Source organism: Oncorhynchus mykiss, chromosome 25 (assembly GCF_057628025.1).
Source record: "Oncorhynchus mykiss isolate SJ-2025 chromosome 25, ASM5762802v1, whole genome shotgun sequence".
Lineage (NCBI taxonomy): Eukaryota > Metazoa > Chordata > Actinopteri > Salmoniformes > Salmonidae > Oncorhynchus > Oncorhynchus mykiss.
The window spans coordinates 54,008,915-54,036,039 of record NC_143046.1 but is presented as its reverse complement, the minus strand read 5'-3'; the positions used below and the strand labels follow the sequence as shown (position 1 = coordinate 54,036,039).

The 27,125-nt window shown below is 44.5% G+C and overlaps 1 protein-coding gene across 4 annotated transcripts; it reads left to right on the top strand.

Moving 5' to 3' along the window:
* Positions 1-1,055: 1,055 nt before the first annotated feature.
* tonsl (tonsoku-like, DNA repair protein) lies at positions 1,056-27,125 on the top strand. Of its 4 annotated transcripts, none has more exons than XM_090220507.1 (28): positions 1,056-1,611; positions 1,901-1,996; positions 3,052-3,141; positions 3,249-3,684; positions 5,449-5,578; positions 5,981-6,152; positions 6,477-6,591; positions 6,779-6,927; positions 7,184-7,336; positions 7,504-7,629; positions 7,827-8,025; positions 8,239-8,285; positions 8,424-8,513; positions 8,600-8,672; positions 11,579-11,742; positions 11,865-11,988; positions 12,864-13,105; positions 13,294-13,768; positions 13,964-14,148; positions 14,619-14,713; positions 15,147-15,303; positions 17,957-18,035; positions 18,345-18,652; positions 20,688-20,859; positions 21,165-21,286; positions 26,216-26,289; positions 26,440-26,573; positions 26,663-27,125. In XM_090220507.1, the coding sequence occupies exons 4-28, from the start codon at positions 3,657-3,659 to the stop codon at positions 26,860-26,862; spliced, it is 3,813 nt and encodes a 1,270-aa protein (XP_090076633.1). In that variant the 5' UTR covers positions 1,056-1,611; positions 1,901-1,996; positions 3,052-3,141; positions 3,249-3,656; the 3' UTR covers positions 26,863-27,125. The 4 variants fall into 4 exon arrangements, with proteins under 4 accessions (XP_090076633.1, XP_090076632.1, XP_021440117.3 ...); XM_090220506.1 differs by having other exon boundaries at positions 21,111-21,286; XM_021584442.3 differs by having other exon boundaries at positions 1,080-1,611; positions 3,052-3,194; positions 3,501-3,684; positions 21,111-21,286.

Below are 27,125 nucleotides of genomic sequence, written 5' to 3'. Positions count from 1 at the left end.
GAAGCACAAGCATTTCGCTACACTCGCGTTAACATCTGCTAACTACGTGTATGTGACCAATAACATTTGATTTGAATTAGCCTATCAGAAGCTTCTAAAGCCATGACATAATTTTCTGGAATTTTCCAAGCTGTTTAAAGGCACAGTCAACTTAGTGTATGTAAACTTCTGACCCACTGGAATTGTGATGCAGTGAATTATAAGTGAAATAATCTGTCTGTAAACAATTGTTGTTTGTAAACAATTGTGGTTGAAAAAACGAGTTTTAATGACTCCAACCTAAGTGTATGTAAACGTCCGACTTCAACTGTATACAGATGGTTCAGAGGATCCAGTCAGTGGTACAGTAGAGTGGGGGTAGGGGTGAATATCCCAGAGTTCAATGTTAGAGTATGTAAGCAGTTAACTGATTATGTGTCAGAGTATGCGGACAAGTTGATGGCCATGATTCTAGGTATGAGATGGGTGGAGGAGGTGAAACGACTCAGAGTGGTGATCTGTTCTGATTCTGATGCAGTGTTGAGTAGTGTGAAGACGGGCAGGTCGGATAGGATATGATGGTGCTGTTAATGGGATTTGAGAGAATGGGAGTGGTGGTAAGCTTTTGCTGGGCCAATGTGGGTGTGGAGGATAATGAGAAAGACAATGCTGTGGCTAAGAGTGCTGTGAGTAGAGAGGGAGTAGATATTAAGGTCCCGCTGGGCTGCAGGGAAGTCAAGTTCTTGATCCGGGCAAATGGGCTCGATCTTTGGCAAAGGGAGTAGGATGCTAGAAGTAAGGGGAGGCAATTTTATCCTCTGCACCGGTCAGTAAAGGAAGAGGTGGGGAGTATGGCATGTAGGAGAGAGGAAGTTGTGTGGAGTAGACTACGGTTTGTGCTCACAGGTTTGAATGCCACGTTATGGATGATAGGGAGACATGAAACAAGTCTACGATTATTAGTGTTTAGTGGAGGAAACGGTGCAAGTGTGTTGATATTTTGTGAACTGTATGACGTAGATAGGGTGAGATTGGGTGAAAGAGTTAGAGAGGCTGGACGGGTTTGGGTGGTGTAGTGCAGGGAGGGAAGTGGTGTCTAGGGCTCTGTTTCACTTTCTTAGAGGAACAGGAATAATGAAGAGAATTTAATGTCGGTAGGCCGTGGCTAGCCTCACACTCCATTACAGTAGGTGGCGGTGTATGCACCTGAAACGTTGGATGTGATCTGCCAACCCAATCCGGAAGAAGAATAAACATTGGCGGGACTTTATGGAAAGGTATTGAGACGATAACAAATGATTTTAGCTACAAAAACGGATAAACGTTAATAATCGGATTATATAGGAACTATGGATCGTGATCAAGAAAAATGTGAGTGTAGAAAGTCGTATAATGAGGTAGTCAGTAAAGTCTAACAGCAGACAGAACAATAAAAACGGTAGCTGATGTTCGTGTCTTCACAATCACTCCTAGTTAGCCAGCTAATTTAGCTAGCAAGCCAGCCGTGTAACGTTAGTACCTTACTCTGTCAATGAAAGCTAGCTAGCTTGCAGATCTTCGTTTTATTTTGTCAGTTCTGCCTAACGTACGCTTTCAAACGGGACAAGATGAACACTGCCCGGGAGGTAAAACGTAAGTTGCTCACCTTTACTCCGATCATGTAATGATGAGTACTAGCTAGCTAGTTGCCAAAAGCTGCATTGGCTGTTAGTTAAACATGCCAGAACGTTTTTTATATATATATATATATATATATATATATATATATATATAATGATTGCCTGGTTGTTGTTGACGTGATGTTGAAGGTATGGCAACGCGAGACAATTGTTGACCAAACATACCCTCATACCAAGGCATTCAGGCAATTGTCATGTGTGTGTATATTACACACAATGCATTTTCATATTTTTACCCACAGAACTACAGAAAGCGAAGAGTAAAGCTCAGAGCAATAATAATCTGAGCGAAGAGGCCAGTCTGTGCAATCAACTGGGAGAGGTGCTGTCACGAAATGGTAATGTGGCCATCTTTGTACTGTATTGCATAGAGAACGTGTCAATTTAGTCATATCTGTTCTTTATGAAACTCGGACATAAAAAGACCATGAGTTTTGGTGTTTTCACAAATCCATAGAATAGTCATTTTGTAGGAAGGATTGTTGACATATGTGTGTATTAAAATTATTTCTCAGTTATGCTTTTAGGAAAGTTGGCATATTTATGACATTTTGTCCTTTTCCCAGGCCTACTTTAAGACTCCATGGGGTTTAATCTTTAGGTGGTACGAAGCAAATATTGGTTTCATATGAAAATGTACCGCTTGCTCTGTAATATGATAGTATTTTGACTTCAATAACCTTCTTATATTAATATTGACAAGTATAAACATGAATATTGAAAATAGAACATTTTAGATTTTAATGTTTGTATATATTACTGAATAGAATATACTCTAAGGGAATATCAATGTTCCAGATTGGAGTCTCTGCTACTTTTAGAGTTATGATCCAATTTGTCAGCATTACCAACAGAGTGAATGTGAAAATGGAGTGAAAATGGCCACCCTCTGTTGGTGATCCCACTCTGCAACTTTGATATGCAATAGAGTATTATGTTCAACAATATATTGAAACATTTGCCAAATCTAAGATTTGGGATTTCAATATTCATGTTTATATTTTTCAATGTTGAAAAATGAATGTTTATTTGATTCAAATCAAAATACTACTCCTATTACAGAGCAAGCGTTAAGCTTCATATGACCCCAATTTTTGTTTTGTAACATCTACAGATGAAACATTGAGTCTTAAAGAAGGCCCGGGTAAGGCCAAAATATCATACATTTAGCAATTTTGAGTAATTATTTCTCAATCATATTTGACATTTGTATCTAAAAGCATATGTCAACAATCCTTCCTCCAAAGGACTATTCTATGCATTACATTTCGTGAAAATCCCCCAAGTCCTGTTCTTTTTTTTTTTGTGTGTCAGGGTTTCATGAGGAATCATTTAATCATCATCATTTTCTTGATTCATCTCTACGATTCTGCACATTTCTGTTTCCTATCAGGCGATTACGGAGCTGCCATTGAGGAACATCGGCAGGAATTGCAAATTTCCACGGCAATGCATGACGTCATTGGACGTGCAGTGGCCAATCGTAAGATTGGGGAGTGTTATGCGGAGATGGGGAACATTGAGGCGGCTTTGAAGGTCAGTGAACAGCTCAAGCTTTACTCTCTGATCCTCTACCTGCTTTTGTTTCAGATGGGCACATTACTTGGGATGCCAACTGTCTGCAGGACTGGAACTTCAGATTGGGCTTGTGCTACACATTTTGGATACTTTTTTGTGACTAACTATGCAGCCTGAAAGGCACAACAAGAACAGGCGAAATGTTTAATACAATCAGATTCTGTACTAACCAACAGTTTATTACAAGAGTATCCCCACCATTTCACTTGTTGCCAATCATACACAAGCAGAGTATATTAATTAAGAGTGTGTGTTTGGATTCAGCACCAGCGGTGTCATCTTGATCTGGCTCGCTCCGTCAATGATCATGCAGAGGAACAAAGGGCACTGGCCACCATTGGAAGAACCTTCCTCTTCCGCTACGAGTCTGACCAATCGAGGGACAGCTTGAAGCAGGCGGAAGATGCCTTTAGGAAGAGCATGGCTATTGTGGACAAAGAACTGGAAGGTGTGTACACGTTTTGCTATACTTGTGAGTACCACAAGAACAGCAAACCAACAAAAATTCTGAGAATTGAGGACATTTTGCCGGTCCTCACTTGTAAAAAGTGTTTTCCCATATTATTTGTAGAAGAATATTGAAGACATCAAAATGATAAAATAACACATGGAATCATGTAGTCACCAAGTGTTAAACAAATCAAAATATATTTGAGATTCTTTGAAGTAGCCGCTCTTTGCCTTGATGACAGCTTTGCACGCTCTTTGCATTCTCTCAACCAGCTTCATGAGTAATACTTTTCCAACAGTCTTGAAGGAGTTCCCACATATGCTGAGCACTTGTTGGCTGCTTTTCCTTCACTCTGCGGTCAAAATCATTTCAAATGGGTTGAGGTCGGGTGATTGTGGAGGCCAGGTCATCTGATGCAGCACTCCCATCACTTTTCTTCTTGGTCAAATAGCCATCACACAGCCTGGAGGTGTGTTTTGGGTCATTGTCCTTTTGAAAAACAAATAATAGTCCCACTAGGCGCAAACCAGATGGGATGGAGTATTGCTGCAGACTGCTGTGGTAGCCATGCTGGTTAAGTGTACCTTGAATTCTAAATAAATCACACACTGTCACCAGCAAAGCACCATTACACCACCACCTCCATGCTTCACAGTGGGAACCACACATGTGGAGATCATCCGTTCACCTACTCTGCGTCTCACAAAGACACGGTGGTTGGAACCATAAATCTCAAATTTGGACACATCAGACCAAAGGACAGGTTTCCACCGGTCTAATGTCCATTGCTTGTGTTTCTTGGCCCAAGAAAGTCTCTTCTTATTATTGGTGTCCTTTTAGTAGTGGTTTCTTTGCAGCAATTCGACCATGAAGGCTTGATTCACGCAGTCTCCTCTGAACAGTTGATGTTGAGATGTGTCTGTTATTTGAACTCGGTGAAGCATTTATTTGGGCTGGAATCAGAGGCTGGTAACTCTAATGAACTTATCCTCTGCAGCAGAGGTAACTCTGGGTCTTCCTTTCCTTTGGTGGTCCTCATCAGAGTCAGTTTCATCATAATGCTTGATGGTCGTAAAGTAATGATGGACTATCGTTTCTCTTTGCTTATTTGAGCTGTTCTTGCCTTAATATGGACTTGGTCTTTTACCAAATAGGGCTATCTTCTGTATACCACCCCTATCTTGTCACAACACAACTGATTGGCTCAAACACATTAAGAAGGAAATAAATTCAATAAATTAACTTTTAACAAGGCACACCTGTTAATTGAAATGCATTCCAGGTTATTACCTCATTATTATGGTTGAGAGAATGCCAAGAGTGTGCAAAGCTGTCATCAAGGTAAATGGTGGCCACTTTGAAGAATCTCAAATCTAAAATATATTTGGATTTGTTTAACACTTTATTGGTTGCTACATGATTCCATATGTGTTATTTCATAGTTTTGATGTCTTCACTATTATTCTACAATGTAGAAAATAGTAAAAATAAATAAATAAAGAAAAACCCTTGAATGAGTAGGCTTGTCCAAACTTGACTGGTACTGTGTGTTTGTGGGATGGCTTTTATATATGAATCCAAGTGAGGCAAATACATGTGTGAACAGAAAAGTCACATTTTTGGGCATATTTGGGGCACAGAGTTTTTCCTGAACACTTGATCTGATCAGGATAAACCCCTGGGCCTATTCATGAGGTAAGCCAAAGGGTTTTCCGTCTTTCTCTTCCTCCTGTACAACGCTTCATCTCCTCTCCTCATCAGGATCCGTGGCTGCTCTGGAGCTGAGTGAGATGAGGGCTCGCCTGTACCTCAACCTTGGGCTGGTGTGTGACCACCTGGGGGAGCCCAAGCAATGCAGTGAATACATCCGCCTCAGCGTCTACATTGCAGAGTAAGAGCTCACCTCAACCTGGGCCCGTATCCACGGCCTTTCACATCATAATTGATAAGATTATATGAACAGGTGGGATTCTGATCCTAGATCAGCTCTCCTATGGCTTTGTGGATGCGGGCCCTGGTCTGCCAATGGTAACACAGCACACCATGACACCAACCTGTGCTGTTCAATGGCATCGGCTAGATGCACCTGCAATGCCACACATTTAATAGCTGACCGAACATGAAGTACAGCGCAATACAATGCCACACTCTGTAAAAATACACCTAGGTCTAATACACTTTGAACTAGGACCTAGAGTAAGGTTCAAGCCATGGCATCCTTGTACAGTAGATAATACCTTTCCTAATATCTTACCATTAAGTGAGTTGATGTCCCTCTGCCTTGTCTGTATAGGAAGAACCAGCTCCTGGAGGATTTGTACCGTGCCAACTTAAACCTGGGCAACATCTACTTCCGCAACGGGCACCACTCCAATGCCCTGCGCAGTCTCGAGCAGGCCAAGGAGTGTGCCCGCAAGATCAAAGACAAGTTCAGCGAGAGCGAGTGCTTCCACTCCATCGGCAAGGTAAGGAGTGGAAATTCTCATGGCATTCGATTTTTCGTTTTAAATTAACACACTAATTCAGTCAGTTATAAAGCATTACAGTTTTATGTTATAACTGACTTCCCATTAACAGTATAAGCTAGTGTGTGTGCGCGCATTTGGCTGTGCATTCGAGCATGCGACAGGTTTCGAACCTGGGTCTCCGCCTGCCCATTAATTGCCTGGGTATTGACTCGCAATGCAACTCTTCAGATCTTGAGCAGGGTTTCTCAAGTGATCACGAGAGGGTGGTCACTCAATCACCTCTGTTACATGTGTCTCTATGTACGTTGTGTGTGTGTGTAGGTGCAGCTGTCCCTGGGGGACTTTGTGGCGGCCAGGCGTTCCCTGAAGAAGGCCTTCTCTCTGGGCTCCCAGCAGGATGTGGACAGGGAGGCTGTGAAGAAGGCCTTCAAACAAGGTGAGAGAGAGAGAGGCTTGTTTGTTTCTCTTAAAACCACAGAGATGGAGAGAGTGGAGCTGGGCCACACGTGTCAACCTGGACTGGGCTTTCTGTGTCTGGGGGAAAATGTCATTTTCATAGATTCAATGTTTTTTCTTACTCTTGCAGCAACTTTGAACTCTCTCTGTGTGTGTGGTTGCCGTAGCGATTCGGGGCAGTCAGCTGGAGGAAGCAGCGGGGGAGCTGGGTGACGAGGGGCGTTTCCAGGAGGCTGTGGGACTGGCGGAGCAGCTGGGGGACCTCTATTGTAAAGTGGGATGCTACCGCAAAGCCCTGGACGCCTACCGTACGCAGGTGAAAACATCACACTCACTTAGCCCCACACAGTCACCACTTCCGGTGTCCATTTTCACTTCCTGTTTGTTAAAGTTTAACTATTGAAATCACTTGCCTGGATGAGTACACGTCCATCCAAACGTATCCCCACTTCCCGCCCCATCTATACCTGTCAGTCTTGTGTGTCGTGAGCTGCATGAACAATCCATGTATTTATTGTGTAACCTTGACCTATCCAATGACATGACACTTGTCTGTCGCCGCTGTTCGGTAGCTATCCAGTGCAGAGGCATTGGGGAAGCCTGCTCGGGAGCTGGCTGTCATTCACGTGTCCCTGGCGGCCACCTACACAGACATCAGGCAGCATGACAAGGCTGTGGAACATTACAGACAGGAGCTGGCCCTCAGACAGGGCAACCCCAAAGAGGTACGACGTGCCTGGGACTCAGGCCTGGGGCTGGACAGAATGGGGGCTGGATTTCTTAGTCTGGGCTTGTCATATAGAAAAGTTTCCTTTGGTGCATACTATCTTAGCATTGGCTGTGCTTCTTTTAATCCATGCTCGTGTTATTTTGTTGTATGTGTGTGTGCCAGGAGTGTAACACGTGGCTGAACATCGCAGCAGCCCAGGAGGAGAATGGGAGGACCGTGGAGGATGTGGACTGTAGCTACGACACTGCCCTGCGCTGTGCACAGAGGGCTGGCCAACCCAAACTCCAGGTACTGTAGGTTGCAGTGGCCCACTCTGACTGGGCTCACCGTAGAAATATGCTCATCGTTTTTCTTTTCTTTTTTTCTCTCGGTTAAATGAACAGCACTTGGCCTGTATGGATCAAATATTTTATTCTGCGGACAGCAGATTTTATTTCTATCTTTCTTGGTCTCTTTCTCCTTCCTTCTGTCGCTCTCTTCACCAGAGGCGAGTGCTGAAGACGTGGCTGGCTGCCCAGAGCCGCGGGGGCTCGTCGCAGACTGATGACACGCAGGCCAGGCTAGAGGAGCTGTGTGCCACCGAGGGCTGGAGTCCTGAGGGGGGGAGCGAGGGAGAGGAGGACGAAGAGGAGATGGAGAACAGTGAACTCATGGAGGACAGCGATATCCAGTTCTCAGACTCTGGTGAGTGAGACTACGGTCTCCACCGCGATGTTTGTCCTCTGCGGGCATCTGTCATATGACGGAATAAACACTTTCTTTTTTTTTACCTCAGTTTGAGCCATCCAGTCATTTAGTTTAGCATACAGGATGTTGCTGAATAAAGCAATGAAAATTGACACTGCTTTGGCAGATTATTTTAGTCTGGCTAATTGTCTTTCTCTTGTCTCACCGTAGAGGACGATGACAAGATGGTCTGTAGTGGCAGGAGAAAGCCGGCTCGGGTAAGTGCCAGATTTGTCAATGATGGCTTTGTTTTTGATTTGTTTGGGATATAAAAAATAAAAAAACTTGTGTAAAAGCAGTCTGCATTCAAATTACTGAAAGAAGCAGAGACTCATGTCTGTCTGCCTGGATTTCAGTGGAACAAGAGGAATGAGAAAGGGGAGACGTCTCTCCACAGAGCCTGTATAGATGGGAACCTGAAGCAGGTCCAGTACCTGGTGGAGCAGGTGAGTGGAACTGGGTTTATACTCCTACTACTTTGTGGCCATGGTACTGTCTGTGGTAGTATTCAGCCAGTATGTCTGTGTCTCAGGGTCATCCTGTCAACCCCAGGGACTACTGTGGCTGGACTCCTCTCCACGAGGCCAGCAACCACGGACACACAGGTAACAGTTAAAAGTATGCAGAAATAAATAGGGCCTGATTTAAAAAAAATAATAATAATAATTTTAGCACGTTTTTTGAAATGTTATTTTTACATTTTAATAAATAAAAAAAAATACACTGAGTAAATCGAACATCCCGATTCTCGAGCTGCAACACACAGACATGTAAGGGGTTTGTGTCAACGGACATGGAGATCAATACATCGTTATTCGACGTAGCTGCCCCCTGTTTGTTGTGATGCTGAGTTTGCCGACTGTCAGCTGTACGTAAACACATGGCCAAAATCCCTTTTCGACTCCGTGTGTTGTGGGAAGGTGAACACGGATTGTTTCAAGCTAACGTTAGCGAACATAAGATGGACATTCAGTGGGCTCTAAAGTGCCAGCAGTTCACTCGCATTTGCTAGTGAAAGAAATGAAATGCAAATACAAAAAAAGAACTGGTCACGTTTGTGCGAGTGTGATATACGTTTAATTCTGCATCCCAGTAGTTGTATTTTCCACGTAACATTACAAGGATCACACAACCTGATAGACTGTAACTGTAATTATGATCCACGTCACAAAAAGCATTACAAAAGTAGAATCAAAATAAATATAAACATCTTGGCATTAAATGGAGTCGGGAGTATAGAAGACGGCGCGATGAAGAATGAATGAGTATTAGCTATAGATGGAGGCAATGCTTCTAATGTGCCTTTGCACTAGATTTGAGATTTCAATCAATTTCAAAGATCTGTAATGATCTATGCGTTGCAAAGAAATCCAATAGGCATCTTTACATAGGCTGAAACAGCAGACACTCTCTGAAACAGCGGTCAGATTCCCTTTGCGGTAGACTACTGAACAGCGGTCAGATTCCCTTTGTGGTAGACTACTGAACAGTGGCCAGATTCCCTTTGCGGTAGCCTACTGAACAGCTGCCAGATTCCCTTTGCGGTAGCCTACTGAACAGCTGCCAGATTCCCTTTGTGGTAGACTACTGAACAGTGGTCAGATTCCCTTTGTGGTAGCCTACTGAACAGCGGTCAGATTCCCTTTGTGGTAGACTACTGAACAGTGGTCAGATTCCCTTTGTGGTAGCCTACTGAACAGTGGTCAGATTCCCTTTGTGGTAGCCTACTGAACAGCGGTCAGATTCCCTTTGTGGTAGACTACTGAACAGTGGTCAGATTCCCTTTGCGGTAGCCTACTGAACAGCTGCCAGATTCCCTTTGCGGTAGCCTACTGAACAGGGGCCAGATTCCCTTTGCGGTAGCCTACTGAACAGGGGCCAGATTCCCTTTGCGGTATCCTACATAACAGCTGCCAGATTCCCTTTGCGGTAGCCTACTGAACAGCTGCCAGATTCCCTTTGTGGTAGACTACTGAACAGCGGTCAGATTCCCTTTGTGGTAGACTACTGAACAGCGGTCAGATTCCCTTTGCGGTAGCCTACTGAACAGCTGCCAGATTCCTTATGCGGTAGCCTACTGAACAGCGACCAGATAGCCTTTGTGGTAGCCTACTGAACAGCGGACAGATTTTCCTTTTACGGTAGCCTACAGAACAGCGGCCAGATTCCCTTTGCGGTAGCCTACTTAAGCTTTGTGTAGCCAGTTTGCGGTCTGTGTCGATGTGATAATTTGTTTTTATGTTTTCAAAATGATTTTGGTTTTAGTGTTGATTAGGAACCGCGTCTAAAAAGCCAAGGACTTGTGAGCTGGCCCTAGTGATTGGTCCTGTTTTGAGAGGTGACAAGCGTTCCTCTACTATAGAGACTAAACTTGGGGGGCCAAGGCAAGCTGGATCTGAAGACCTATGCAGATGTCAGAAATATATTTTCTTCTGCAGTAGACTACATGAAATGTCCATTTGGAGATGTGCTCCGCCAGCATGCAGTGGTTGTTGACATTGCCAACAAGCAGACAACCAAGTTCTCATCCCTCAACTTTTTCATGGCAGGCTTTCCCTGCGTTATTCCCGAGGGGAGCCTCTGTTGATCTGGTGGAAGATGAGTTTCGACTCTATCAGGCAACAACCTTTGAGCGGAGTCTGGGCAACATGCGCACGGATCAGGCCTGGAGAGAAATCGGCACAATGAGAGGGGAGGGCAGCCTGATCTACTCCCACCTTTTTCGGCTGTGATGCTGGGCATATTGGTCATATTCCACAGCGATTCAGACTGCGAACGAATACTCAGTCTCGTTTCCAAGAACAAAACCCGGTACAGAGCCTCCCTCAGTACAGACATGCTGTACGTGCCCTCGTTACCAAGTAGGTTTCAACGATTGCCAGAGGAACTGTTTGCCACAGAGAAGTCTACCCTGATGCTCTGCTGCGTAAGGCTAAATCTGCTAGCTTCCAGGCAAATCTATCTCCAGATGATTTGTTCTCACCCACTGTTTCCTATCATAGCTTTTTCGTTTTGATTATGGGTAACATGCTTATTTGATACTGATGCTCTGCTTCAAACATTTGTTCTTATCATATCAGAGTTTTTTTTTTTTTCTTAACATCGTGGATAAGACGTTTGTACATTTTGTACCTAAACAAATAATTTTGTTATTATTTGTTTAATACATTTTTTTTTAAACTCCTAAGAATAAAGGCCCTTTGTGTGTTCTCTCTCATTACATCTTGTTAGGGACTATTATCATATGTGTAAGTGGAATGCTGTCAAGAAGAAAGTACTCCAACCTTTTAAAGACTAGATTTGGTACAATTCTAGAATTGCGATCAGACTCACAAACAGAGCGCGCACGAGCGTTGCGGGGGGGAGAGAACCCAAATTCGGTGCATGAGTTGAAACCCCAATTTGCCGCGCGCGTCTGGTACTCTAAAAAGCTGGACAGGGTGGGCAGGTCTGGACTTAATCAGCATTTTAACCCTCATCTGCTTCTCTCTCTCTCTGTTCTCTCTCTCAGACGTGGTGGCTCTGTTGCTAGAAAGGGGGGCTGACATTAACGACCCAGGGGGGTCACTGTGTGAGGGCGTCACCCCCCTGCACGACGCTCTCAACTGTGGACACTTCCAAGCGGCCAGATTACTGGTGGAGAGGGGGGCCTCAGTCACTGTCCGCAATGCCAAGGTCAGGACAAGATGTGTGTGTGTGTGTTTTGGAGGACTGTGCACATGTTTGTTTGGGGTGGGGGGTGCATGCACCTGTGAGTGTTTGTGCAAGTGGCTCATGTATGTCTGTGTCCCCCTCAGGGTGAGACACCCCTGGACAGCCTGCGTCTGTGGCAGAGGATGTACAGAAGAGAGCTGGACCAGGAGGCCAGACATGAGCTGTCCAGCACAGAGGAACTGCTGAGGAGGGCCCTAGCAGGGTTAGGTGAGGCCTACATACTTCCTCTAGTGGGTGTAGGCCTATGCAATACAAGAAGGCTAGAACAGTGTAGAGTGGTTTATATAATGAAACTGTGTGGTTATGAGGCCTTTGTTTGGGTTGGGGTCAATTCCATTGAAATTCCAGTCAATTCAGAGAGTAAACCAAATTCAAAATGTTCCTCAGTGAAAAGCGTTAAAGAGAATTGGAATTTCAGTGCACTTCCTGAATTGACTAGAATTCAAATGAAATTGACCCCAACCCTGTTGTATATTCAATGTGTCACGGTTAGTTGTGTTGTGTGTAAATATACTCCGTACATATGAATTTCCAAAAACAAAACCCGGTACAGAGCCTCCCTCAGTACAGGCATGCTGAGTGCCCTCGTTACCAAGTAGGTTTCAACGATTGCCAGAGGAACTGTTTGCCACAGAGAAGTCTACCCTGATGCTCTGCTGCGTAAGGCTAAATCTGCTAGCTTCCAGGCAAATCTATCTCCAGATGATTTGTTCTCACCCACTGTTTCCTATCATAGCTTTTTCGTTTTTATTATGGGTAACATGCTTATTTGATACTGATGCTCTGCTTCAAACATTTGTTCTTATCATATCAGAGTTTTTTTTATATTGTGGATAAGACGTTTGTTTGTACATTTTGTATATTCAATGTGTCACAGTTAGTTTGTGTTGTGTGTAAAAATACTCTGTACATATGAATTCATCATCTTACACACACACACACACACACACACTGTGAGGCCTAAAATCTGCTTAATTAATGTCCAGAAAATATGGCGTCTCCCACAACATACATTCCTGTTGCTGTAAGGACGTCAACTATTCCACTGTGCACTTAACTTTTCTACACTCTCTGTACCACAGTCCCCACCGCTCCTGCGCCCCCCAAGCCATTTGTTGCTCTGCAGGACAGTCAGCTGTTTGATGCTGAGAACTCAGAGCCTCTGATCCCCACCAGAGGGCACCATTCGTCCACCAACAACCAACCCAGAACTAGGAGCCCCAAGGAGAGCGCAGTACCACCTATCCCCAAACCGAGGCACTCCAACGGCACAGCGGGGCCCCAACAACGACACAGAGGGACAGAGGCCTCCATCCTCTTTGGGGTACTAGTTGATTTAGAGCATAGGAAATTAGATGTCTGTCATAGGTTTGAAACCAATTCTCAATGACCCAGTACTTTACGACTGTCATAGAATGTCAGTCAAGAGCAGCGTTCATAAAGTTAGCTGTTGTGAAGCAGATTTGCAAGTGAGACACTGTTCAATTGACAAACAATCTCCGTCTTTCTCAGGATGACAGCAGCTCCTCCGACCACAGTGACTTGGATGGCGCGGTTAGCCCTCTGCGCCCTGTCCGACCACGCCGACGTTTCCGAGCAGCCCCAGCTCCACAGGAAGTTCCCCCCAGCCAGGAAACAAGCTCTTCTGTTCCTGAAGCGAGAGAGTCTGCGGTACCCTCTGTCTTTGGCAGGGAGGAGTACCACAGTACCATTCGCAGCCTAGGCAGTGCCAAGACCCGCCTTCTCTCCCAGAGCCTGCCACAGTTCAGCAGCACACCGGCGGTGTCGTCCAATAGCAGGCCAGCACTTGTTCCTGAGGAGGAATATCTGATAGATGATTGGCTGGAGAATGACATGGGCAATGTTCACCCAAAGAAGAAGAGGAGAGTGGGGGAGGAGCAGAATGGAAGGCGGGACTTGAATATGATGTCATCAGGGGCCAGGAGTCAGAACTGTCGTTCAACCACGACTGAAATGGCTAGCAGAGGTGTGTAGCAGCTGCACTGATTACACGCACGCGCAAGCAGCCCCATATCTGTACTTCAATGTAGAAACCATATGGAAGCTAACAGAGGAGCACAAGCATATCCATGTTACTATCTATGAACTATAAGGGGCAGTATTAGCCAGTGGAATCACAACCGTTTTTTTTTTCTTTCTCTATCTCTCTCTTGTCCTGCAGTGTCAACGTCCTCCAGTAGGGGTCCCCCTCTGCGCGGCATGCCGCGGCAGGTGAAGATGACTCAGCTCTCCGGCATGGTAATGCTGGGCCGCCGAGAGGTCAGCAGGGCACAGAGTCCCACCGTAACTGATGACGACGACCCTCAAGCTTCCACGCCGCCTCAGACCCGCTACAGCACTCAGCAGGTCAGAGAGATCAAGTGAAATCCGACCTGGGTTCAAATACTCTTTCAAATCTTTCAAATAGCTTGAGCGTTTGATTTAGTCTGCCAGGTGGGCGGGTTTGCCCTTTTGGACCTTTTCTATTGGTTCAATTTTAACAAGCAAGCTCCATCAAGCACAGCGTGAGAGACAGAGTCAAGTCACATCATTACTGTAGCAGGACATATTAGGCTGTTACCGGAACATCGTTCATCAAGATTCTGTTTTGGACTGTCGGGGATGGCAGTAGGGAGATGAAGGTCCTAAAGAGGTGAACGGACTTGCAAAGATATGTCGCAGACTCAGTTCATGGGTAGTTCATGGTTTGTAACGTAGAAATATATTTTACTAGACTGGTTCACCCATCACGGATCATTGACTTGAATGGGGATTTTGTTCTAGTAATTATATTTTTATCGTTTCTAAAATTGTATTTCTCTGCCTCTCAACCTCAGGTCCCAAACCAGACAGTCGCTGCGCCAATGCTTGCACCAATCAGAATGCGGGTCAGGGTTCAAGCTAACGTGTTTCTGATACCAGTACCACATAGGTTGGTGTATTTGTCTTCCTGCATGTATGTGTGAAAGTGAGTGAATGTCTAAAGTGGTACATTTAAATTGAAATGTTTGTCATTTAGCAGACGCTCTTATCCAGAGTGACTTACAGGAGCAATTGGGGTTAAGTGCCTTGCTCAAGGGCACTGGCAGATTTTTCACTTAGTCGGCTCAGTGGTTCGAATCTGTGACCTTTCGTCAATCTTAACCGCTAGGCTACCTGCCGCACTTGGGGGACCCTTTTGGCCTTGCTTGAGATTCAGCTTCTATACTAAAATCAAATCAAACTTTATTTGTCACATTTGCCGAAGTGTAGACTTTACCGTGAAATGCTTACTAACACGCCCTTAACCAACAGTGCAGTTCAAGAAGAAGAAAATATTTTGTAACTGGGGTGTGTGTGTTTGTGTGTGTCACTGTGTATTCCAGCGAGGCAGACTCATGCACGGTGTCGTGGCTATGTGAACAGGCGGCCCAGCGCTACTACCAGGCCTGTGGCCTCCTGCCACGCCTTTCGCTGCAGAAAGAGGGCGCTCTGCTCTCTCCCCAAGACCTGCTACTGGCTGTTCTCCACACCAATGAAGAGGTGAGGCCAAACACTTACGATAGTGTGGAAATACACATAAAACACTGGAGGTTGGAATAATTGTGTGAGAATGATAATGCACTTTTAGTGTATAAGAGCTGTTTGAAAAGACCGCCTGAAATGTCAGCCTGTTTTGGTAGGATGGAGTAAATTAATTAATAGACCAATAGGAAAGAGTTCCAAACTTCTCAAATCAAATTACGTTAGTCACCTGCGCTGAATACAACAGGTGTAGTAGACCTTACAGTGAAATGCTTACTTACAAGCCCTTAACCGACAATGCAGTTTTAAGAAAATGCAAAGCAATGCAAATAGTCTGGATAGCCATTTGATTAGCTGTTCCGGAGTCTTATGGCTTGGGTGTAGAAGCTGTTTAGAAGCCTCTTGGACCAAAACTTAGGCGCTCCGGTACTGCTTGCCGTGCGGTAGCAGAGAGAACAGTCTGACTAAGGTGGTTGGAGTCATTGACAATTTTTAGGGCCTTCCTCTGACACAGCCTGGTATAGAGGTCCTGGATGGCAGGAAGCTTGGCCCCGGCACCCTCTGTGGTGCTTTGCGGTCAGAGGCAGAGAAGTCGCCATACCAGGCAGTGATTCAACCCGTCAGGATGCTCTCGGTGGTGCAGCTGTAGAACCTTTTGAGGATCTGAGGACCCATGCCAAATATTTTCAGTCTCCTGAGGAGGAATAGATTTTGTCGTGCCATCTTCACGACTGTCTTGGTGTGCTTGGACATGTTAGTTTGTTGGTTATGTGGATGCCAAGGAACTTGAAGCTCTCAACCTGCTTCACTACAGCCCTTTGATGAGAATGGGGGCGTGCTCGGTCCTTCTTATCCTGTAGTCCTCAATCATCTCCTTTATCTTGATCACGTTGAGGGAGAGGTTGTTGTCCTGACACCACACTGCCAGGTCTCTGATCTCGTCCCTATAGGCTGTCTCATCATTGTCGGTGATCAGGCCTACCACTGTTGTCATCGGCAAACTTAATGATGGTGTTGGAGTTGTGCCTGGCCACGCAGTCATGAGTGAACAAGGAGTACAGGAGGGGACTGCGCCCTCACCCCTGAGGGGACCCCGTGTTGAGGATCAGTGTGGCAGATGTGTTGTTACCTACCCTTAACACCTGGGGGCGGCCAGTTGCAGAGGGAGGTGTTTAGTCCCAGGGTCCTTAGCTTAGTGATGAGCTTTGAGGGCACTGTGGTGTTGAACGCTGAGCTGTATTCAATGAACAGCATTCTCATATAGGTGTTCCTTTTGTCCAAGTGGGAAAGGGCTGTATGGAGTGCTATAGAGATTGTATCATCTGTGTATCTGTTGGTGCGGTATGCACATTGGAGTGGGTCTAGGGTTTCGGGGAAAATGGTGTTGATGTGAGCCATGACCAGCCTTTCAAAGCATTTCATGGCTACAGAAGTGAGTACAACAGGTTGGTAGTCATTTAGGCAGGTTACCTTAGTGTTCTTGGGCACAGGGACTCTGGTGGTCTGCTTGAAACATGTTGGTATTACGGACTCAGTCAGGGAGAGGTTGAAAATGTCAGTGAAGACACTTGCCAGTTGGTCAGTGCATGCTCGGAGTACACGTCCTGGTAATCCCTCTGGGTCTGCAGCCTTGTGAATTGTTCACCTGTTTAAAGCTCTTAACTCATATGAGTGTGATCACACAGTCGTCCGGAACAGGTGATGCTCTCATGCATATTTCAGTGTTATTTGAATCGAAGCGAGCATCGAAGTAATTTAGCTCATCTGGTAGGTTCGTATCACTGGGCAGCTCTCGGCTGTGCTTCCCTTTTGTAGTCTGTAATCGTTTGCAAGCCCTGCCACATCCGACTAGCGTCGGAGCCGGTGTAGTAGGACTCAATCTTAGTCCTGTATTGACACTTTGCCTATTTGATGGTTTGTCGGAGGGCATAGCGGGATTTCTTATAGGCTTCCGGGTTAGAGTCCCGCTCCTTGAAAGCAGCAGCTCTACCCTTTAGCTCAGTGCGAATGTTGCCTGTAATCCATGGCTTCTGGTTGCGGTATGTACGTACGGTCACTGTGGGGACGATGTCCTCGATGCACTTATTGATGACTGATGTGGTGTACTCCTCAATGCCATCGGAAGAATCCCGGAACATATTCCAGTCTGTACTAGCAAAACCGTCCTGTAGTTTAGCATCTGCTTCATCTGACCACTTTTTTTTTATAGACAGAGTCACTGGTGCTTCTCTGCCAATAACAGCTAATTTTCCCCTGCCCACTCCGACATTCCTAGCAACATTTTTGTTGCTAAGAATCTATTTTTGTACCTTTTTGACCATTTTTATTGTAAACAATCACACGGAGGTACCTAATTGTTACCCAGAAATGATTTGATATTGAGATGATAACTGCTGCATTGGACCTTTTTAACCACTGACACAGGATCAGATCGTATTTAATCCCTCAGTCTAATGGTTAACATTTAAGAGTGAGGATAGGGTAATCTGATCCTAGATCTGTCGGTAGAAGAAACTCCTACCTTGAAATAGGCATAAGTAGGACTGTGATGGCAAATTCTGTTACTTGTGTTGATCATCTGGAACAGTACCACCTCCGTTTTAAATGGTGATGTGAAAGATTGCAATATTAGAAACACAAATGTGTAATCTGATGATTATGTCCACTGCAGGTCGTGGCTGAGGTGTGTTCGTGGGACCTCCCCCCTCTTCCTGAGCGCTACAAGAAGGCCTGTCGCAGCCTGGCAGTGGGTGAGTATGTGAACAACTGATACCTCTCTGGTTAATTTCCTGCCGCGGAAATGTGCGAATATGGGAAGGAAAGGGGGAACCTAGTCCGTTGCGCAATTTAATGCATTCAACCTAAATGTGTCTTCCGCATTTAACCCAACTCCTCTGAATAAGAGAGGTGCGTGGGGCTCCCTTAATCAACACCCAGTTCATCGGTGAATAACAGAATTCACAGTTTTGAGCGTGTATCCCTAAATTACTGGTATTTGAATACCTGAAGTGCATTGTTAATCCATGCCATGTGTTTCTGTGTGTGTGTGTTGTCTCTAGAGGAGAACAAGCGTGTGGCTCGTCTGTGTGAGGTGCAGGACGGCAGTCCCTCTGTGTCAGTGTGTGGCCTCAGCCTGCCCTCCTCCTCCCTCTCCCCTCTCCTCCGTGCCCTCAAACTGCAGGCCAGCCTCACCCAGCTACAGCTGTCTGGCAACCGTCTACACGATGACCTCTTCCCTGAGTTGGTCGCCACTGCCGTCACCATGCCCCGGCTCCGCCATCTGGATGTGTCCTCCAATCACATCACGGGGGAGGGGCTTAAGAAGGCGGCAAACGCCTTGGAAGGGCAGACTCAACCTGCTTTCCCGGTAACTACAATGAACAAAAATATAAACGCAACATGCAACAATTTTAAAAAAGATTTTAAAGTGAGTTACAGTTCATATAAGGAAATCAGTAAATTTAAATAAATTCATTAGGCCCTAATCTATGGATTTCACATGACTGGGAATACAAATATGCATCTGTTGCTCACAGACACCTTAAAAAAAATGTAGGGGTGTGGATCAGAAAACCAGTCCGTATCTGGTGTGACCATTTGCCTCATGCAGCGTGACACGTATAGAGGCTGTTGATTGTGACCTGAGGAACGTTGTCCAACTCCTCTTCAATGGCTGTGCGAAGTTGCTGGATATCGGCGGGAACTGGAAAACGCTGTCGTACACGTCGATCTAGAGCATCCCAACCATGCTCAATGGGTGACATGTCTGGTGCGTATGAACTGGGACTTTTTCAGCTTCCAGGAATTGTGTACAGATCCTTGCGATGTGGGGCCGTGCATTATCATGCTGAAACGAGGTGATGGTGGCGGATGAATGGCACGACAATGGCCCTCAGGATGTCGTCACGGTATCTCTGTGCATTCAAATTGCCATCGATAAAATGCAATTGTGTTCGTTTTCCGTAGCTTATGCCCATACCATAACCCCACCGCCACCATGGGGCACACAACGTTGACATCAGCAAACCACTCGCCCACACAACTTCATACACGCTGTCTGCCATCTGCCCGATACAGTTGAAATCGGGATTCATCCGTGAAGAGCACACTTCTTCAGCGTGCCAGTGACCATTGAGGGTGAGCATTTGCCCACTGAAGTTGGTCACGTCACCGAACTGCAGTCATGTCCTGGTGGGGACAATGACCCCGCAGATGAGCTTCCCTGAGACGGTTTCTGACAGTTTGTGCAGACATTCTTCGGTTGTGCAAACCCACAGTTTCATCAGCTGTCTAGGTGGCTGATCTCAGACGATCCTGGTTTGGTAAGAAGCCGGATGTGGAGGTCCTGGCCTAGCGTGTCCACACGTGCTCTGCGTTTGTGAGGCCGGATGAATGGACTGCCAAATTCTCTAAAACAAAGTTTGAGGCAGCTTATGGTAGAGAAATTAACATTAAATTATCTGGCAATAGCTCTGGTGGACATTCCTGCAGTCAACATGCAAATTGCACGCTCCTTCAACATTGTGTTGACAAAACAGCACATTTTAGTGGCCTTTTATTTTCCCCAGCACAAGGTGCACCTGTGTAATGATCATGCTGTTTAATCTGCTTCTTTATATGCCACCTGTCTAGTGGATGGATTATCTTGGAAATTGACAAATGCTCACTAACAGAGATGTGAACACATTTGTGCACTAAATAGAGAAAAGCTTTTTGTGAATATGGAACATTTCTGGGATCTTTTATTTCAGCTCATGAAACATGGGACCAACACTTTACATGTTGCGTTTATATTTTTGTTCAGTATAAATAGTGATTGATTTTGTATTTACTTAGTTCGTTTGTATTTACTTAGTGTAATTTGTAAGAATAGTTTCTTATTTTCTAGTGAAATACTCTCAGCTGGAAAGCAAGTGAAGCTATGAATGTTAGAAGTCCTTTTTTGTTATCCTTGAATGTTTTAGCATCCCAGAATGTTGTTTCAGAAACATATGCGCCCCTATGGGACTGAAGTATAATACTCACCTGTAAGACTCTCGCTGTGCTGTGCCCTTTATATGGACGTGTAGGGGCCCAGGATTCTGTACCTTATCTTCAGTGATGGTTTACAGTACACCGGTCTGTGTCATTTTATATGGTTCTATTCTGCACAGAGGTCATGTTATTTAAGAATAGTATATGACTGACCAAAAGTTTGAATCAATCATGTGGTATGTATGTGTTCACTATTGTTGCTCACCCATAGGTTCATCAATGTGTAGATTATTCATATCTAAACTATAAGAACAGGACGACTATGTAAAGGAAGGCGTAGTGCGGCTACATCACGTGCTACATATGGATGGATGTGTTGATGGCGAGCTAAACAAAATGGTCGTCTCTTCCCTCCCATCTCTCTCTAGTGTCTGGAGGAATTGGACCTGAGTGTGAACCCGCTGGGTGATGGTCTGTCCCAGGCCCTGTCCTGCCTGCTGTCAGCGTGCCCCCTACTGGCCAACCTCTCCCTGCAGGCCTGCAACCTCACAGCCCGCTGCCTACAGCAACACCGTCTCCTACTGGCCAGAGCCCTGGCAGGTAAACAGGCTCATTAATATACCCTTTTCACACTGATATTCTACAGAGTCCCGGGACCACCCATAGATAAAATGTATGCATGCATGACTGTAAGTCGCTTTGGATAAATTGTATTTTATTATTATTATTATTATTATTATTAAATATAATGTATATAAATGGTGGAGACCACTCCAAATGGACACATTTCTATCTGTTTGAGGTAGTTTGAAATGTTCCAGAAGAATCAGTATCATCTCATCATCCTACAGGTACAGGGCACCTGAAGTCTGTGAATCTATCCCATAATGCTCTGGGCTCTACAGGCTTTGAGCTGGTCCTGAAGACTCTGCCTCTCCACTGTCTCACACACCTCCATCTGTCTGCCATCCGCTGTGGACCCGCTGACCACCCTGCTTTAGAACACCTGACGTCAGTCCTGTCCCAGGTACACAGCACATGCAAACACACAAATGCACACACACACACACATACACGCGCGTGCACACGCACAAAATAAAAAACTGCATCATTAGAATACTTGACATTAATTAAGCATTGTTTGGCGAAAGAACTGCACAAACTATCATATTCTCTAAGTAGCCTTAAGTGGGTGTAAATTTGTTCGTGAATGTACACGAAAAGAAACTGCTGTGCAATTAAAATAAATACATTGGTAAATTATAAAAATGCTATTATTGGATATTGGCCAAACAATTGGTTAGGTTTCTGGTAACTCTTGTTTCTCTCTAACCAGTAAACCCATACAGGTTACTGCCAAAATAAAGGAAACACTTGAGTAAATAATGGATATAAAGTATATATAATGCAGGTGCTTCCACACAGGTGTGGTACCTGAGTTAATTAGTATAAAAATGCCCAGCACTACTGAGTCCCATCTTGGCCTGGATGAGGGCAAGGTTCTTGGCAGTCTGGCGAAGGACACTTCCAAGCAAGGGCTTTGGGATGGAGATGCAATATGGCAGTCGTGCCAACATATCTCATCAGACACCTGGTGGAAGGGACTTTGTGGATCTGAGGCTCTTTCCCCTGTTGCCTCGATCATCCTACAAATCCCACCACCAGCAGCCACCTCAAAGTGCAAATGGTCCTTGTTTGGACCAATACAAGGGTTGAAAAATTGGTGACCATTCGGGCAAATTTGAGGCTTTTTGAGCCTGGCAACGAGCCATCCGCAACAAGGTTGGAACGTGACAGTGAAGATAAGGCCTCAGAGTCTGTTCAAGAGGTGGACATTGAGGAGGTCCAGGGAGAAGACATGGAAGCCTGAGAGGAAGACAATCAAAGCTTTAGTTTCTAGACTTTTACAGATGTATGTTGAAAATGTTTTTGGGAGATGCAATGGATCATTCAATAGTCCCTTTCTTTTGTTGTTTAGTGAAATCATCCCATGTGCAGAGTGAACTCATTTAATTAAAGTTAAATTCGTAACTAAATAGTTTTTTTCTATTTCTATTGGAAGGATTTAATCATTTTAATTATGTCTACTTATGATAAGATAAAAGGTTTCTGTCTCCATATGATATGGTAAATATATCCAATGCAAAAAAAACATCTACATTTAAATGGTATTAATATTAATTTGCATATATTCCCATTAATTCCCATGTATTCCTGTTAATTCCCACAAACTTTCCACCTCTGAATGTTCCCCATAATGTGCAACCCTATACAGGATTATGAGATCTTATACATTTTCTTCTATGAGATCTCATCAGCTAACATCACTTTTTGTGGATTTTGTAAAAAGCTAACATCTGTGCTAACATGTCAAAAAATAAAACCCCTCTGGTCGCATGCCTTTGACGTCTAGCTAACAGACTTAGATTACTTATTAGACGGACCCAAAGTCTCCTCGGGACAACATCGTTCGAGAAATGATAAAATGAGCACCTTCCCGCTGAAGAGATATGGTTTGCAGCCTGGAGCAAAACAATATACCATCCTTGTATTTTTGTTTGAGCTGGTAAGCAGAAAGCTAACTTAACCATCTACTTTTTTGGCGTAATGTAGCGTAGACTAGTTTGCGTGGTCGCTGTAGTGATTCGGAAATGTTGTGACTAATGTTGTAGTTCCATTTCTCAGACGGTTAGTGACTCGTTAGCAACTTACTTATTCTGAGCACATAAAGGCTCTCCTAGAACAAAGCGTATAAGATATCCTTAGCCTGTGTTAACTTCAGACCTTATTTTTGGCATATCTCCCTTATACCCTGTTTATTTTCCCCATTCATTTCCCCTTTAGGAATGCCCAACGGAACAAGAGGTAGAAAATGCTAACTAATTTCCGCTTTTTTTAGGACGACAAGCTGGCGAGTTCTATAGAACACTTATGGAAGATTCTGGAGTGGAGCCTGAAATTTTTTTTCATCTCAAACATGAAACACCTAATGATGGTATTTCTCATGGAAGAAGGGTGTCACATCCCTCTAATATACTTCCAGCCACTTGTAGAATCTATGCCACGGTGCATTGAGGCTGTTCTGGCCGGCTCGTAGTGGCCCAACTCCTTTTGTTGGTGTTTCCTTTATTTTGGCAGTTACCTGTACCACAGGTCTGAGGCAGGCGCAGCTGAAAGCGTGTGGAAATAACATTTCACAGGTTGAAAAGGAAGCATGTCATTCACACTTATCTGCTGCACAACGTTGCCGTTTGCTATTCAGGCCAAGAGACGTGCTGATATGTTAAGGAAGACACAATGGTTGTATCTTAAAGTGTATATAGCATTTGACTTAAAGGGGAGCTCTGGCAAGATTGTCTTCAATAGAGGAACAAATGTGGTGATGGTCCCCCTGTTAAGTAGGATTCATGTCGACTAATGTTTAAAGCTGGAGGCCAAGCTGAGAACTAAACATTGATATATTGGGTGACATAGTACTCACTGCCTGGTACTAAGCAGACCTGGGTTGAAATACTATTTTACATTTCTCAATTACTTTCACGTACTGTACATTTTGAAGTAAGTATTCAGATATTGTTTATTTGAAAATACAAATAGTTGAATATTTAAGCAATAAGGCCCAAGGAGGTGTGGTATATGGCCAATATACCACGGCTAAGGGCTGTTAGTGCCTGGACACAGACCGTAGCCGTGGTATATTGGCCATATATTGCATTTGGAAAGTATTCAGACCCCTTGACTTTTCCCACATTTTGTTACAGCCTTATTCTAAAATAGATTAAAAGGAAATTCCTCAACAATCTACATGAAATAACCCATAATGACAAAGCAATAACATGTTTTTAGACATTTGCACATTTATAAAAAAAAACACATTTATTGAGACTTGAAATTGAGGTCAGGTGCATCCTGTTTAAATTGATCATCCTTGAGATGTTTCTACAACTTGATTGGAGTCCACCTGTGGTAAATTCAATTGATTGGACACGATTTGGAAAGGCACCTACCTGTCTATACAAAGTCCCACAGTTGACTGTATGTCAGAGCAAAAACCAAGCCATGAGGTTGAAGGAATTGTCCGTAGAGCTCAGAGACTGGATTTATGTCGAGGCACAGATCTGTGGACGGGTGCCAAAACATTTTTGCAGCATTCAAGGTCCCCAAGAACACAGTGGCCTCCATCATTCTTAAATGGAAGAAGCCACTCCTCAGTAAAAGGCGCACGACAGCAAACTTTGAGTTAGCCAAAAGGCACCTAAAGGACTCTCAGACCATGAGAAACAAGATGCTCTGGTCAGATGAAACCAGATTGAACTCTTTGGCCTGAATGCCAAGCGTCACGTCTGGAGAAAACCTGGCACCATCCCTACAGTGAAGCATGGTGGTGGTGGATGTTTTTCAGCGGCAGGGACTGGGAGACTAGTTAGGATAGAAGGAAAGATGAACGGAGCAAATTATAGAGATCCTTGATGAAAACCTGCTCCAGAGCGCGCAGGACCTCAGACTGTGGTGAAGGTTCACCTTCCAACAGGACAACAACCCTAAGCATACAGCCAAGACCACGCTGGAGTGGCTTCGGGACAAGTCTCTGAATGTCCTTGAGTGGCCCAGCCAGTGCCCGGACTTGAACACGATCAAACATTTCTGGAGAGACCTGAAAATAGCTGTGCAGAGACGCTCCCCTTCCAACCTGACAGAGCTTGAGAGGATCTGCAGAGAAGAATGGGATAACTTCCCAAATAAAGGTGTGGCAAGCTTGTAGTGTCAGACCCAAGAAGACTCGAGGCTGTAATCCCTGCCAAAGGTGCTTCAACAAAGTCCTGAGTAAAGGGTCTGAATAGTTTAGTTTTTTGATTTTTTTAATAAATGTGCAAAATTTATAAAAACCTGTTTTTGCTTTGTCATAGGGTATTGGGTGTAGATTGATGAGGGGAAATAAACCATTTAATCAATTTTAGAATATGACTGGTACGTAACAAAATGTGGGAAAAGGCAAGGGGTCTGAATACTTTCCGAATGTACTGTATATCACTCCCCCCTGAGATGTGTTATTGCTATTATAAAAGTAAATGACAGTTCTGTCATACCTGTGGTATACCACGGCTGTCAGCCAATCAGCATTCAGGGCTCGAACCACCCAGTTTATAATAAGCCCTGCATGTCTGATAGCTGTGGAATATACTATGGGTATGACAAAACACTTATTTTCCATTGGTAAACTGTTTATAATTCCATTGGTAAACAGTTTATAATGGCAATAAGGCACCTCTGATATATGGCCAATATACCACTGCTAAGGATTGTGTCCAAGCGTTGGGCCTTCCTCTGACAGCGTTGCCGTGGTATATTGTCCATATACCACACCCCCTCAGGCCTTTTTATTGCTGAATTATTTCCATACAATTGCGCGGTATAATTCAAATGGCTATGAAGTTCATTCTTACATGTTCTATTTTTGAGCTGCTTTTGAAGGCAAAAGTTGAATTGAAGACATTGGCATTGTTTAATTCGATTTTCATAATAGCAAGCCCAGGATGATGGTTTGGTTACCAAGGCAACTACTGCAACTATCTAGCCAGTAGACTTGCTAGCTACTTCAGTGGATGTTGTCACATTTTCAACTGGCAAATTAATAAATGCATTATTTTCCAGAAAACACGTTTTTGGATATCCACTTGAAGTATTGGCATGTATTTGAAAAACTAATTCACTGACTCAAATCCATTTAACCACTAGAAGTAGTTGATTCGGGACACATTTATTTGAAAATTCTCACACATAAAATACATATTTAAATAAATGATCAAATACACACCCAGGTCTGGTACTAAGACGTACTACTAATACATCGTTATAATTGCCTGGTCAAGGGCACACCATGAGATCAGGGATTTGATTGGTCCCTTGCTGAGTCACGGAGGACATGGTTCTGATTGGTTCTTTGTGTGTTCCACAGGATGACTGCTCCCTGACCCATCTAAGCCTGGGGGGAAATGGACTGACGGACAACAGCGTGGCCACCCTCGCCAGGTGTGTGTGCATTTTTGTGTTTTCTCTCTATTCATGTCACCCTTGTCCTTTAGTTGAGCTGCCTGTGCCTTTTCCAAGTGTCTGCTCTGTACAGTACCTCTGATTTATGTGACTGTCCAATATTGAGATCCGTATGTTCTGTGTGTCCAGATGTCTGCCTGTCTGTCCCTCCGTGGTGTCTGTGGACCTGTCAGGGAACCCGGCGGTGACCTCAGCAGGACTCTACAGCCTCCTCTCCGCCCTCCGTGACGCCCAGAGACCTTTGACCCATCTCAACCTCCAAGGTACATTAGGCCTATAGTAGTCTATTGGTTCTCAGTCTGTATTTGTCTCTCTCTAAGTCCCTCTAATTTGTTCCATCTCTCTTTCTCAGGTTGTCAGGTAGCCGGCCCCTGGGACAGCTGTAGTTTGGACGGCCTGTCAGAACAGGTCCAGGACCTGCGGCTGTGCTCCCAGAGGCTCAACAAACTGGACCGCGAGGTCCTGCAGCAGACCTGGGGCCAGAGGACTCCCGTGGGCCACTTCCTCTCCAGAGATGCCAAGTGCCTGCTCACTGTTGCCCCCTCACTGTGAGGACGCCTCCTTGAGTTCTCACACCGTTAAAGACTAGTGTCACTTGGATTCCAATACATACACTTGAGATGATTTACACCCTTTGGTCGTCGTATTTGTGGCATATTTTGGTGACACAGGCTGCAGAAGGATCTCCGAATGAATGATCTTGTATGCATAATGTAGATATAATTTTCTGTGTTTGTGGGTGTTTATATATGTCTATGTATTTGTATGTATTCAATGGAAAACATAAAAAAATAAAGTGAACATGATTGTCATTA